This window comes from Orbicella faveolata, unplaced genomic scaffold (genome assembly GCF_042242905.1).
Source record: "Orbicella faveolata isolate gen_17 unplaced genomic scaffold, um_ofav_v1 contig_46, whole genome shotgun sequence".
NCBI lineage: Eukaryota > Metazoa > Cnidaria > Anthozoa > Scleractinia > Merulinidae > Orbicella > Orbicella faveolata.
This window is the reverse complement of record NW_028301576.1, coordinates 2924974-2939634: the sequence shown is the minus strand read 5'-3', so window position 1 is coordinate 2939634 and position 14661 is coordinate 2924974. Positions and strand designations below refer to the sequence as shown.

Genomic DNA, 14661 nt, shown 5'->3' with positions numbered 1-14661 from the left:
TAAATTCTGAAACTGTTCCAACTGTGGTCCGCCGGAATGAACTCGGGGATGGCTTGAAAACTGCTATGAAAGTATACTCATTTTTTACATACATACATACATTTTACATACATTTTATTTGTTATCAAATTAAAATTACAATTATAACATGCCCGAGGATAGCTGAGCTAATCTAGGCGGGTCATGTTTGGACGAGTAGATAGATAGATAGATAGAAACTTTATTAAGAATGTCATCAACCACCTAGCTGGGGAAAAACTCCCCTACTAATACGGGGACATAACAAAAACGAGTTAAATTATACTCCAATATGAAGCTCTATAAATGCAGTAAATACTTTAGTTTGACAACTGACTAAAACCAAAAAAAATTTTCTTTACCTGTTGCCTCCTTCACGATACCATCTATCCCCATGGCCTGAAATTCGTGTCTATCAATTCTGTCACAAACTATGCAGAGATTAGATATTACACGCGGTAATCGATAAGCATGGGCTTACATTGGAATTTGTCAGCCTGTTTTATCTATGTGGAAGAAATCATTTAATACATTCAGTCGTACAGCAAACGTCAGATTAGTTATTAAGGACCTAAGAAATGCTACGGCGACGCCAAGGACGACGCCAGGTAAAAAAATGGATTAGCAATTTATTTTACCTTTGAATTTCGTAACTACTGGCCTAGATTTGTTCAGCCCGCACTAAATATGTAACGCCAGCGATCAACTTCAAAAGAAAATACGAAAAATTCTAAAACACAGGTCACATTCCACAGGTCAAGAGTAGAAATCCTTACTCTACTGATGAATATCTATGTCAAAAGTTTCCCTTCGATCTAAAACTGAACAACATTTTGAGAGTGCTAGGGCTAATTAAGGCTAGGAGACTGAATCTTGGAGCTGTTTATTCATCTGTAGCACAGTGACCTGTACTCTGACCTGTGGAATGTGACCTGTAGTCGTGGCTCACGGTCTGCAAATTAAGGACCTTACGCAAAACACGACGGTAACGGCAACGAGAGCGTCACCAAATAAAGGGTTTATGAGCAAAACAATGGCTGTGCACGTGCATTTTAATTCTTGGTACATTTCTTTGCTGTCCTCTGCAAAACAACAACGTGAAATTACCAAATTCTGTGTTGTCTGGAGAACGTGAACCCCAACAGCTAATTTTTCGTATTTCTTTTGGGAACTGAACGCATTCGTAGCATATTCAGCAGGGGCAAGTTTTCAATACCGACAGACGTCGACACACGTACACTGGATAGTTCCAAATAAATTCGAAATTCCAAAGTAAAAAAGAACTGAACACATTTTTTACTAGCCGTCGTCCTCGCCGTCGCCGTCGTATATGCGTAAGGACCCTAATACCCAGAGCATAGTCATTTCACGTTGCTGCTTTGTAGAGGACGGCTAAAAGAAATATACAATACACGTGAACAGCCATTATTTTGCTCATTAAGGTGGCCGAACACAGTTTTCGCGCACGCTTTTGCTGATGCAATTCAGCGCGTGCACAAGTATCGCAAAAAACAAACATGCCGTCAACAGAGCAATTATTTTATTTACTCAACATCCGCCGTATCTGTGCTATTTTTCTCTATAATTGAACGCAGCGTATTGATGGCTTTAGTCTTTTATTACAAAGATATGTTAGAAAAGGTAACGATGCAAAGAACCCAGCAATTCTCAGCTTTTTCTTTCTTACCGAAAGAACCCAGTTAAATGCAGCGCATGCGCAGTTGCTCGAAAAATTGAGACCGATTGCTTTTGCAGAAACTTGCGGATTTCTGACGATCCAGTCGTTAGAATTTCAAGAAATTTGGCAAAAAAATAGTTCAGAAACCACGTGAATGATCTATCGCAAAAAATCTGAATTTTGACATAGGGAATTTTTAATAATACAGAACATGCGGTGAAAACGATTTACGGCGAATTACGAAAATCGCTTATGTCAAAATTTTATTAGAACAGTGTTGACAGAAGGGATTTAATGTCAATTCGTATTGGGCAAAAGATGAAAAAAATCTAACGACTGGATTTTTTTTAAATAAACAAAAACCATTTTTTAAGCCTTGTTTTTAACCAGCCCCGTTGCCATGGCAACAGCACACACCTTAGCCAAAATGCGAGAATAAACTTTTCTGTGGTTAACCTTGACTCTTGCAAAAGACGAGCGCCAAAGCATAAATAGCTTAAAAGTAATGGTGAATTAGGCATAGGCTCTTGAAAACTGTGTTCGGCCACCTTAAATCTTTTGTTTGGTGACGTTCTCGTTGCCGTTGTCGTCGTGGTTTGCTTAAGCTCACTTTTATTCAACTATATTCTTTTGCCATAGTTCATGATGTAAGATTTATTTTGCAGGAATTCAAACAATCTAGCAATCTTAAAACAGATTTAAAAGATTAAAATGATTCACGGTTATTGCCTCTTGAGAATGGTGCTTAGCTTACGTCAATACTTGCCCCAGAATGACATTTTAAGAAGATTCGCGTAACTGGCGAACGGAAATGCCTTAAACGGGGGTTTACTGAAGATCTGAGAGGCCCGGCATTAAATAGCGGAAAATTCACTTCATAACTCATTGGCTTATCCAGCTTCGTACGGGGGCTTACAACCGACCGGAGAGGGATAATTATATCCGGGGAAGATAATGACCGGAACGAATATCCGTCACCAGACTAATTGGAAGTTTTTATCAGTGCGGGAGCTGAGTACGTTAATTAAGTAGTGTTTTCCTGTAGTAATCTGGGATAAGCGTGGGGTACTCCACAGTCGTACATCCGCCTACTAGCCTGTGGAGGATAATATAATGTACAGGACAAAATATTTTGCTAGTCAACTGCAGGAATGTTATCACGAGTACAAAGGTGAATTTTCCAGTGTGGAGCAGCGCATTCAAACATCATAGTCACCGTGATTAATGGATATCGCTCATTAGTAAAATCGACCTCGGTTCTAATCGGAGAGAGCACAAGAAAGACTGCAAAACCACGCACACACTAAATTGTATTGATATTAAGGCAGAGCTATATAATGAGGGCCACTAGTTTGTCAGTGCTAACTGTAAAGTGTTTTTATCGTCGTTAAATAAAGTTCTCCCTCTTCTTCTACTGTCCCGACTCGTTATAGGAAGATTTACTTATTATTTGAATTCAGTGTTGATTGTTGATAAACTGATGTTTTTTGTTTGTTTTCTGTTTGTTTGTTTGTTCTTTTGTTTGTTCTTTTTTGTTTGTTTGTTGTGTTTTGTTTTGTTTTTGTTTTGTTTTGTTTTCTCACCCAAAGCGATTCGAACACTTTGTTTACCCGGTATGACAAGAAAACTTTTTGGATACCAAAGAAAGCTGTACTGTTGAAGCTCGCCATTTCAGAAGAGATTAAAAACTGAAGTTCGAAATAACAGCCTTACTACAGCGCGATAAAAGTAAAAAGAAAACAATGATTGAAGCTAGTGAATGAACAAGTAGCGTGACAATGGATATGACTTGTGCTTTACACCAGGCAGACGTACCCTGCCAGCAGAGTCTCCTTCGATCTTCCTGCTTCAATTTTTCTTCGGGCGTGTTTTTACGAGACCAAATGGTCTGCTTTGACCTGTTTTGAGAATTGCTAGCATCAATGGTACCTTTCATCTAGTGTGTAGAGGAAGATCAAAGAAGGCTCTGCTCGCGGGGTAGGCAGACGTGAAATGAAGTGTTTTTTTTGTTGTTGTTGTTACAGCGAAATATCCGATGAAATGTGATAGTAAATGACTGAGAACATTATGAAAAACCTGAGGCATGTCAGTTAAGTTATTTAAGCAATAGACAACAAGTTTTTATGGTTTATAGGCTGATAAACCACTTGGGATGTTGGAAGAACACTCGAAGAATTCGTTAATCACTCGCCTGCGGCTCGTGATTTACGAATTCTTCGAGTGTTCTTCCAACATCCCAAGTGGTTTATCATGCCTCCAAATCATAGAAACTTGTGGTCTATTATTTGCTATTGCTAGAGTGCGCGCATTCATTTGATTATCATATAAAGTAATTTACTTGAGGCTGTTCATAAACCAAGGAGTCCATACTTATGTTCGCTACACTATAGCATGACGTATTTACCACTATAACAAAGCAGCCGCTGGCTGAATTATTCACAGAAAACAATATGGTGGACCAAGTGGATGAGTTTTTCCAACAAAGATGTCTTTCAAAAGAATTGGCGATGATCCTACAGCTCTAAGAGTGCAGAAGGTTTGTTCACTTTTACATCCTATTGTACTGAGAGGTTTTGCTAAGGGTGGGGATGGAACTGGACATAAAAATTATCTAGAGGTAACCGTAAACAGGCCAACATGATCGTTACTTGAGTGATATTTATGGTAACTGGAGCATTGTTGAGACTAAGCGAAGTTAACAGACCTGTTTAGTTGGTTAGTGGCAACGGTTTGATTAATGGGAATGGTAATACGATATAATTTTATAAGCTTACCTAAATATTCTGCATTCTAAGCTACCCCTCTTGTATCTGGTTTTGCTGTTCGTGAAACTTATCAAGACGCTCTGATAGACTCCTTAACCTCGAAATTTGTTATTGATGCGATTAACTAATTGTACCATTTGTTGTATAGTACAGTTTAGAGAATAACCAAGCTCGTGATTGTAATTTTTCTGGCCTGTTTGCTCACTCATGCTAATCAGCTTAAACTATTAACCTCGTTGTTTGAATTTGATCATGATGACGTGAAGTCTTTCAACTGCCAAAACTGGTTAAAAGGCTGAAATTTTAAGCTTTACTGACAAGTAGCAAAAGTGATTCAACTTTTGCCAAGAGATAAGATTTATTCCTCCACAGTCAGCCTCACCACATGTACAGTGTATATGTACTTGTAGTGAGTGTACATTTATATTTTTTTTCTTTTAATTTAGTGCATGCTTCTTTATAGAAACAGAGAGTAACTGAGCTTTTGTTAGAAGATATTCCTGAAGATGAAGCCACACTTTTGAAGAATGGAAGGTAGAGATTCAGTTAATTAAAGCTGATTTCCAGTCAGTACTGCACAGTCTCAGCACCTTAATGTTTAAAAGTCTCACTCGATGGAATGTGAATCGATGTTATTCATTACAAACCACATACCTTATTTTTGAGGCCTTTCAAATTCCTTTTCCAGCTGCTTGATTTTTACAAAATAAAAAACCTAAACAAACTCTTGAGAGTGTGCAGTATGGACTGGAAATCATCTTTAATACAGATTTCTTACAGAAAGAAATAATGGAATGTACTAATTATTCCAAATTCAAAAGACTGAGACATTTCCAAACACTGAGAGGAGAGTACTGAAAATACAATATGCATTGGAGTATTTTTGATAAAACTTAAGGTATTTAGAGAGCAATAAAACACTACTGAGCAATTTAACATATCTTCTTAACTTGAACTAAAACTAAGGAGAAAATGGAGAAATTAAGATATGATGTAAATCTATGCTAGTATCCAGATTCTGCTTTGGTTACGATTGCCTTTGTGTAAACTCAAGATGAATTTTTGATGAGTTTGAAAGTGTACATGTACAGACTTGGAAGAAATATCAGAACCTGAGCTTTTGTCAGTGGCACCGTGTAACTGCACGGGATTGATTTGAAGCCAGACCTTTCTATGCAAATCCAATGCAGCAGTTACATGTACCAACCATTGTGACTGTACATACTAAACAAAGTAAATAAACAATGTTTAGGGAGCCTTGATTTAATACCATTGTGTTAATATTTATTGTAGGCACTGTTAAAAAACAAATTTATTTTAGTGTTGCAAATTGATAGAATGGTGGAGGGGGACTAGCCAGTTGACTTAGATACACTACTGTACAAATGCACTAAACTAGTCCAGATTGTTTCAAGATGGAAGATATGTTGAATCAGGGACCTCCTGATTTCAGCACCTTACAGTATTCAGCCATTTGACCTCCAATAATAATAATAATAATTTATCCCTACAGTGTTCCTTTATGACTAAGTGGCCTTTCTTTTACTCACTATAGGTTTGCCTGTCTTGTATGTAAACATTGTCCTGTTTTTGACACTGTGGCAGTATTAAGTATTCACCGACAAGGAAAGAAACACTTATCAAGTAAGTTGATAAAAATTCAAAGTGGGTGGAGGGGTGACTATGATTTGCCAATATCTTCATCATCATCAGTCCTCATCGTACCATCGGACGCATAAGGCCTTCTAATCTGCCAATATCTTGAGCTGACATTAATTTTGACTTTGTTGTAACCCACAGAACTGTTTGCTGGTCACATATTTGAGCTGATTTAGGTTGTCATTGTTGCTTAGCCCGGGAACTGGCTCCCTAAGATAAGGGGCATAGTGTGAAGAAATTAGATAGAGCAACATGTCAAGATTGCGGTCTGGAAAAAGATCTTGGCTTGTCTGGCTTTCTAATCTCATTTTTGCCCTGTGCCCAACTAGGGAGCCTCTTCATAGGCTATTGTTATTGATCCAGATTTAAGAAAAAAAAACTTCATGCACATTAGATGCAAGTCATGTACGTCAACCAACCTTTGTATTAAAAGCATTTACATGGTGTAGTGTAGGCTCAGTCTCCAGCCATGGGTGTATTGCATGCACACCGGAACACACACAGCTGGAGACTAAGCCTATGTACAGTCATGATACAAAAATAAAAATTAGCAATACTTGCTTCTATCTTAAACTACCAGATGCCAAGGTGAGACTAGAGAAGTTAAGGGAAGATGCTGAATTGCGGCAAAAAAGAGAACACATGAAGTACATGGAGACCCTTACAGCTGATCCCAGTGAAGAAGCAGCACCACTACTGAAGATCACACGACAGAAAAAGGAGCTTGCCCTTCAAGGCTCAACAGAGTTGATTTTCAAACAGGATCCAGAGGAAGAAAGAAAACCAAACAATGTGCCTTTCTTTCAGTCTAGGAAACCTGTTGACCTAAATATAAAGGATACCACAACAACTAGCTTAGAAAGAACAGAATCAAAGAAAACCTCATCAAGTTCAGTGAGGGGCACACCAACAGCTGAGACTCAACTCCTCACAAAGCCTCTGAAGAATGATCAACCTGTGAAATCTTCAAGTGCGAAATCTAGTTTAAGTAGTCAGAAAAAGGCAGAGTTAAGTCCTAGTGAACAGGCTAGGAGAGAGCATTTTTCTCGCCTGCGACAAGCTGGATGGATCATGGGTTTGGATGGAAAGTGGCATAAGGACGAGGATGCCGAGTTTGATTCCGATGAAGATGAACCACCTCCACCACCATAAGCTGCGATGAACAACATTGTGCATTGACCAAGAGTAATTACTGTGAACTATAAGGTCATCAAATATAATTATCTTCTAACAGTAAGAAGACAACTGCAAGAGATTAGAGCAAGGTGGAAGGCAGAAATTATCTCCCTGTCTGACCTCTCTACCAGGGCTGTTATGAAGGGTGGTAACCCATAAGACCTGTTACACTGTGTATGCTTGATGGACCCTTGATACAATTCACCCATAAAGTAACAAGTTTGTCGAGGGTGTGAAGATCAAGGCTACAGGTGAATCAAAACTTGAAGATAGCCCTCTCTACCATGTGACAAGTGCATGTATGTTTCTCTTCAGGGATGTAATAGTCCTGCACTGGACTGTAACAGTTGGTGTCACAAGGATATTGGCTATGCCTTACAAAATTGACAATGGAATCTACAGAAAAGGCATCTAAATTTTAACATTAACCATTTAACTGATTTTGACAAGGTCAAATGAAGCAACTGTCAGTAAAAAATGAATCTTGATTTTATTTCAGTCTTTTATTTTGAGTAGTAACAATGTAAGTTGTTACTTACAGATCTGTATCAAGCATTAGATGTACAAATACACAGTCAGATGTATTCCTAGAGGAACCATGAAAAAGGAATTCTTATGAATGAGTTGTTTAGTATAGGTTACACTTAAAATATCACACATACATGTTCACTGTAAACTCCATTTAACGGGTTCATTGAATTTTAAAGAGTGTTGTACCCTTGATAATTTATGTGAACCTTACTTAACAACTGATAAATGTACTATGAATGTGGTACAGAAGTAAAGCTCTGTTATGTAAAATCTCAAGTGCTTCTAATAAACTTGATTCTGTACATGTATGTATTGTGATACACCTAATTCATACACCTCTTGGCGGGAGGTCTTGCATCTGCATTTACCAGTGTTAAGATAAGTGACAAGTACCTTAATTTACAGGTAAATAAGATTTTAAAACTGTAGAGGTTATCATTATTATATAATATACAGTTTTTCTTTTATTCAGATTTTGATCATGGTTTCCAAGTAATAACTTGAACAGCAATCTGTGCAGCCTTCCTCACAGCTGGGCTGTCATGATCACGGATAAGTTTTGACACCTGCGGCAGAAGATGACAGGGAATTATTCAAAATGGTGCACATGTTCAGTAAACTTGTCTCCCACATTTACAAGCATTGATGTTATATGGCCTTTTACAGAGGTTGCAGGTTTAAAAGTAGCTACATGTAGACTACAGGAAGTTATACAATGAAGAATGCAGAAATTATACATACCTCATTTACTGAAGCTAGTAATGTTGTTCTGCCTAATGGCGCTTCTGCAAGCGTTGTAATTGCCTAAACAATTAAAAGTACCGGTAAGCATGAGTGAAAAATGCTGCACAGAATCAAACTTGATTGTTACTTATCAACTGAAAATAAAGCTAAATGTTAAAACTGCTTCTGATGCACCTAACAACTCCCCCAGATTATTAAGGAGTTTGCCATGTGCACACAGAATCTCTCAGTCTGTCTCAATCATTTCCCATACATGTAGATGTTGGCTTGAATTTTGAGCACCTTCAGGAGTAATTTCTGTCACTGGAACAAAATGTAGCTGGCTGGCCATTCTTATGCATTGAGGAGAGGTACAAGTATTATATTTGGACATTAGCATGTACCTTCATGGAAAGTAACATCCCTGATAAGGTGACTGCAAAAACTGATTTATAAGAGGTTGCTGAGATTTCATTTTTAATATCCAATTGATTTTAGACCTCCAAAAACAAACAATGAGAAGTTTGGTTCCCTTCATGGTTACCATGGAAACTAAACATTGATAAGTTTACCACGGAACAAAATATCTAAGTACTGAGAGCTATTGTCTGTTATTTGTAGACAACTGAATGAAGTTGGGTGATAACTTACTTTTAGAGCGTTTAATCTAACTTCACTCTCTGGATCATCCAGCAACTTCACAAGGTTTGGAATTGCATTTGCCTCAATTGCAGAATTCTTCCCTTTAGTTGTTATTGTGATCCTAGGAAAGACAATGCAAAAATATGTCTTTCTTCAATGTACACATTGGATACAAACTTAACAAGTTTTGGCTATTTCCTCACTCTGATATAATAAGCAAGCCATTAAGCCATAAAAAATGCTGCAGTAATAAATAACATAATTGTTTCTCCTTAGTTTAAGTGATAAGGTACCCATACCTGGTAGTCCAATCATCAAATTGTACATTTATTTACTGATAATTTGTTCACAAACCTGCAGAAATATCATAATTTATTAATTAAACTCCCTCTAATTGTTTAAGACAAGATAAGTCAGAATTAAAACATACGTCATAATGGCTCCCGCAGCCTGTGCCCTGATATCAGTATTATCATCAGCAAGAAGGGAAACCAGTTCAGGAATTGCACCTACATCAACTGCTTTATCCTTACCATCCAATGGAAAACTACAAAAAAAAATGCAAAACTGTAACTAGACATGTTTCTGTCATGGGGTGTCCTGGAGTTTATTTTATGTTCATGGAGCCTTCACCTTGGTAATAAATGATTGTTGCGGCCTGGAGAATGGCAGCATGTAAGACTGCTTGAAATGCTAAACTATATTTTATACATTAATAATTTAACTTAATTTATATGCCTAATTTTCTATAAAATACTCAAAGACATACTTTTTCAATCTCTGTTAAAATTGATTCGATTTCAAGTTAAAAGTGGACTGCTTCCAATCTGTTTTAATTTCTTTCACAAATGAAGAAAAGTGACAGGGTGAGAGTTTTGATTACGACAAGAAGAGATTGGAACCAGACAAGGGTGAGGCCTGCAAGTCCATTTCACACTTAATGCATTTGTATTCACAGGAATAAGCTTGTGTCTGATGCTAAGAGAAAGGACTGCAAGCAGGCTAAAATTTACATTTGCTGCTAATAAGCAAATTAGTTATAAAAATTAACAAACAAGAGCATTTAGCACATCATGCATGTACAGTACATGTAATGGAAAAGCCTGAATTTACACTGTACACTCCTTTTGTTGTTCAAACACTGCTCACTAACTTACTATAACCATTTACCTCAAATCCATGACATCCCTAGCAGCTTTTCCTCTGATGGTTGCTGTTTTGTGTGCAAGTAATTTCGTGAAGCTTTCCATAGCTCCACTTTCTAATGCTGACTGGGTTTCTATCGTCATACAGTAATGAAGGGTGTCTAAGATGAGTTCCTAGGATGTAAAGCAAGACAGTGCCATCGTTAAAACACACTTGTTTAGGACTTACAGTGTAAATTGTTTAGGAAATTTTACTAAAATTATTAATCTACAAATGTCTCAGAGAGTTTATTTGACATACCGTATTAAGGTGGCTCAAAACAGTTTTCTTTTTTTTTTAGACTTGTAGAACTAGGTGTGATTTTTCAGGCTTGGAAATGTACTGTTCTGAATGGCTGTGCTATTTTTTTTAAGGTAACTCTCCACCATACCTTTCATCATATTTAAGTTATAAATCGAGGTTGAACTGTCCTGTTGCATAGCAACAAACTTGACTGCAATAATGCACACAGTTTACTAAACTTGGCAGATACAAAGATTTAAGAAGTAGGCCTTGTGCCACCATGTTTGTTTTGATTTTTGTAAACTTTAAATCTTGCGTGCTATCTCCCGACCCCTCGGTTGATCACATGATGCCTTGTGCTGAAGTGTACACTAGAACCCAGGCATCTCACGGAAATATTACTGTTTTGAACCACCTTAATTAAGCATATTCTAGTGCAAAATTATGACTTCAAGCAGAGCCACGTGAGAATTTTCAACCACACACAGCACAATATAAAAAAAAATCTGAGTTTGTGATCTCATTGTTTGAGCAGTGTGATTGTTAACCACTGGAACAGACAAAATTAGTGATTGATGCCAACTTACCGGTAGTTTAAATTTCATTGGCTTCAACAGCACTGTTCAAATTTACTACTTCAATGCAAGACAGATTCCTAAGCCACCTACTTCTGTGTAACTGGCAGTGTACTACATGTGGTCATGCACAGACACATGTACAAACCTTGATTTCATCTTCTTCTTTAAGAAGTTTTCCAACCAATACAGGAACAAGTTTAGCATCAACGACTCCTTCAGTGCCTGGACTCATGTGTACACACATTTCTATTGCTTGGTGGGCATTCCTTCTCGCTTGATAAACGTTGTCATCAAACTGAGGGCAAAAGTTAAAATTCCTTTATAGTCACTGCTTCTTTGATATCATCCTTAACACACAATCGGTAGACATCAGGTAAACAACACACGCAAAATTATTTGGTCATACATAATACGCACATGCTGTAAATATTGTCCTTACCAGTTCTGATAATGGTACAATCATTTTGTGATCAACAAATGCATCTCGTCCAACTGCGTGGCCTGCAGATGTGATTGGTGTTAAAAAATTAATAACTGTCAAAACAAATGATGCTACATATATATTTATTTCCAATCTTTTCCCTTTTTGAGTTTCTCCATCAGCAAAACTGGATTATACAATTTAATGTTGCTACTCTAAATATACAAATTATGACGAACTTGTGCTTTCATGTACAAATTTGTACGTTTTTTCTAGACTGGTAAATCTGAAACTTGAATACAATACCTGCAACTATACCAAGCACTTCGGTGGCCTTGTGTCTCACAGTAGCATCAGAGTCTTTTAGCAGAGACTTTAAACTTGCACCAATCCCTGGAAACAAAAAAATTCACAAGCCATTGGTTTTTGGTAGGACGTGACTCACTCTGTGGAGTACATGTAACTGGGGAAAATGGCTTTCTTAGTCTAGAGCTGCATGTGATTCAAATACTTGCAAATGGCACCTTCATGTAGCAAAGTGTTTATATGCATGAACTGAAAGTAATTATTGTAGTAACAACACACCTATAATAATTATTAATAACAATGATTAACCATTTCATGAAGTTAAAGTGCCTTTTAAATCAATCACTTCACATATGGCTATAATACCGAAACTGGCAATGCTGGAACATAATACAATCCCCAGAGCACCCTTAAGAAAAGTTAACCTGTTATAACCAACTTTAACCATGCCAAAGAAAATACAGCCCATCAGAATACAGGAAAGCAGTTGTTTATTTGCCTGTTTTACATCCAACCTTCCCATCATGCTCGGTGCAATGTCGCAATGATTGTGTTGACCACTATATTTTCTATGACATTGTGTAAAATAGTTATGCAACACTCTCTCATGGTATACCAGGGAATATCCCACTTGTCACTCATATTTTCTTGGTATACACACTCGCCTTAAGGCACAGTTCACACATCGCATTTCTACCATGTCAAATTCAATTCAATTAAGTGTGACAGAAACGCAACCGTCGATTCATACATTGCACTTGTGTCGCATTAAATTCAGAATTTGTACTGTCAGGTATGTCAGCCAGCGGAAAATGTTTTAAACGTAGGGTATTCAATATGGCAGACAAAAATACTGAGCGATGAAGGACTTTAATTTTGCGAAAAATTGACCGCCAATGGAACGAGAAGAAGGCTGACAACGGAGCAGTATGTGTTGCAATATTTTCAGGTTGCATTGGGTTGATAATGGCCAAGTTTCTTCTTTTTCTTTAGCGGGAAAACATTTACGCATGCTCAATACATTAACATAATGTATGCATTAGATTCAACACGGCAGAAATTCAAAGTCTGAATCGGTGTCGCATTTCTGTCGGATAATGCGACAAGACCAGTCGAACATGCAGCAGAAATGCGGCAGCTGATTCAGACGTCGAATTTCTGTCGAATTTAATTCGTTGAATTGAATTCCACACAGCAGAAATGCGCCGTATGAACCGGGCCTATGGCTCATGTGTATACCAAGAACATACCAGTGACTTGTGGGATATTCCATGGTAAACCACTCAAAAGCGTCACTTGACTAGTAAGTACATGTTTAAAAGTAATAACCATTTCTCTAACCCTAACCTACATGTAATCAGATTTTGGGTGTTCCAGTTTACATGTTTTAGCAATCAACATTTCAGTACATGCATACCACTCGGTAAGGTTAGCTTCTGAGGACTATGAATAGTCATTCACAGTAATTGAGGATGTTCACAACAACAACTGGGCTGCCAACAATTGAACATGAATGGATGTACCTTTTTCTACACACCATACATTAACTTACCAACTCTGAGTCCTTCAGATATGTGTTCAGGATTGTGCATCACATCACAAAGTGACATCAGCGCTCTTTGGCGTGTTAAAAGGTCTGGACTGTTTAATTCACGGTTCTGCGTGGATCAAGCAAAAAATGTATGCTATCTTTCAGAAAGACATTAAAATATTAGTAAATTTATCATGACCAGCATTTACGGCCCATTACTGGCTCTATACATTAGAATACAGCCCCAATGGCTGGTGTGGTCACTATGTGCATGAATGTGCAGTGTTTTATTCACTGAGTTCAATTTACTGCATGGTTCAAGCTTTGGAACTCTGCAGAACCTTTGCAATCTGCAGTATCTGACTCCCTGCACAATCTTCATCTGATCATATATGCCATGATTCTACTGTCAAGTACAGTTATATCTCTGTATACAACAATAAGCTTACACGTGCATTTGTACTTGGGCCATTTAAGCGCTAATCATTAAATATAGCGAGAAGTTTAAAGACTCTTAAGCAACTTCAAAAAGGGAGCTATCCTAATGAAAAGTTTTGATGAAGCAATTAGGAGCTGTGCCATCTGACAGTCCTCAACAGATAAACACAAACGTGGTACTCATTTTACAAACATATTACAAACAAACAACCTTGAAAAAACTCAATTGGTTTCATTTAAACTTTCAGGAGTAAAATAATTCGGCTAAGATAACTGATCATATCTAGCTGAGCTCAACACTTGCAGACATCTAGGACAGCAATTTCTATCACATCTGAACCTATGTCTGAACGAACGAAATCTACAGTCAAGCTCATTCCAAAATAGTCAATACTCACTAGTTTAGGCAGTGCACGATCTCCATAGGCAATTCGTGATTTTGTTGGATCTATGTTTGGAGGTAACTTCATGGATATAACAGTGTGAGCCATTTTGTCGCAGAGAACTCTCAGAGAACTTCTGTGGAGGATTTGTTCCAAAACAAAAATGGCGGTCCCTTGTTGCTACGTGACCATCGTAGTCCCAGTCCTTCGCAGTCCTAAAATGGTCTCCCCAGTTCGCACTGGCGAGGAAATCCCAGTCAGACCACCTTCTAGAGGAGGTGGCAAAGAAAGCCAAAAACGGTGGAAATAGCCACAAATTGCAACGAAAACTTCAATAATAAGTTTTCGACGCCTTGATGGATAAGGGCACTCTCAAGAAAAGTT

The 14661-nt window shown here is 37.7% G+C and overlaps 2 protein-coding genes across 2 annotated transcripts; one reads left to right on the top strand and one right to left on the bottom strand.

Annotated features, from left to right (window-relative positions):
* Positions 1-3811: 3811 nt before the first annotated feature.
* On the top strand, positions 3812-8135 carry LOC110057534 (sodium channel modifier 1-like). Its single transcript, XM_020764128.2, has 4 exons — positions 3812-4232; positions 4925-4995; positions 6017-6105; positions 6701-8135. Exons 1-4 carry the CDS (start codon positions 4182-4184, stop codon positions 7270-7272), a joined length of 783 nt encoding a protein of 260 aa, XP_020619787.2. The 5' UTR covers positions 3812-4181; the 3' UTR covers positions 7273-8135.
* LOC110057516 (radial spoke head 14 homolog) lies at positions 7762-14455 on the bottom strand. The gene is made up of 10 exons (XM_089277890.1): positions 14293-14455; positions 13478-13583; positions 11926-12012; positions 11638-11699; positions 11344-11493; positions 10363-10511; positions 9623-9739; positions 9202-9313; positions 8569-8631; positions 7762-8393 (listed from the first exon to the last, which is right to left on the bottom strand). The coding sequence occupies exons 1-10, from the start codon at positions 14383-14385 to the stop codon at positions 8307-8309; spliced, it is 1026 nt and encodes a 341-aa protein (XP_089134016.1). The 5' UTR covers positions 14386-14455; the 3' UTR covers positions 7762-8306.
* Positions 14456-14661: the final 206 nt, after the last annotated feature.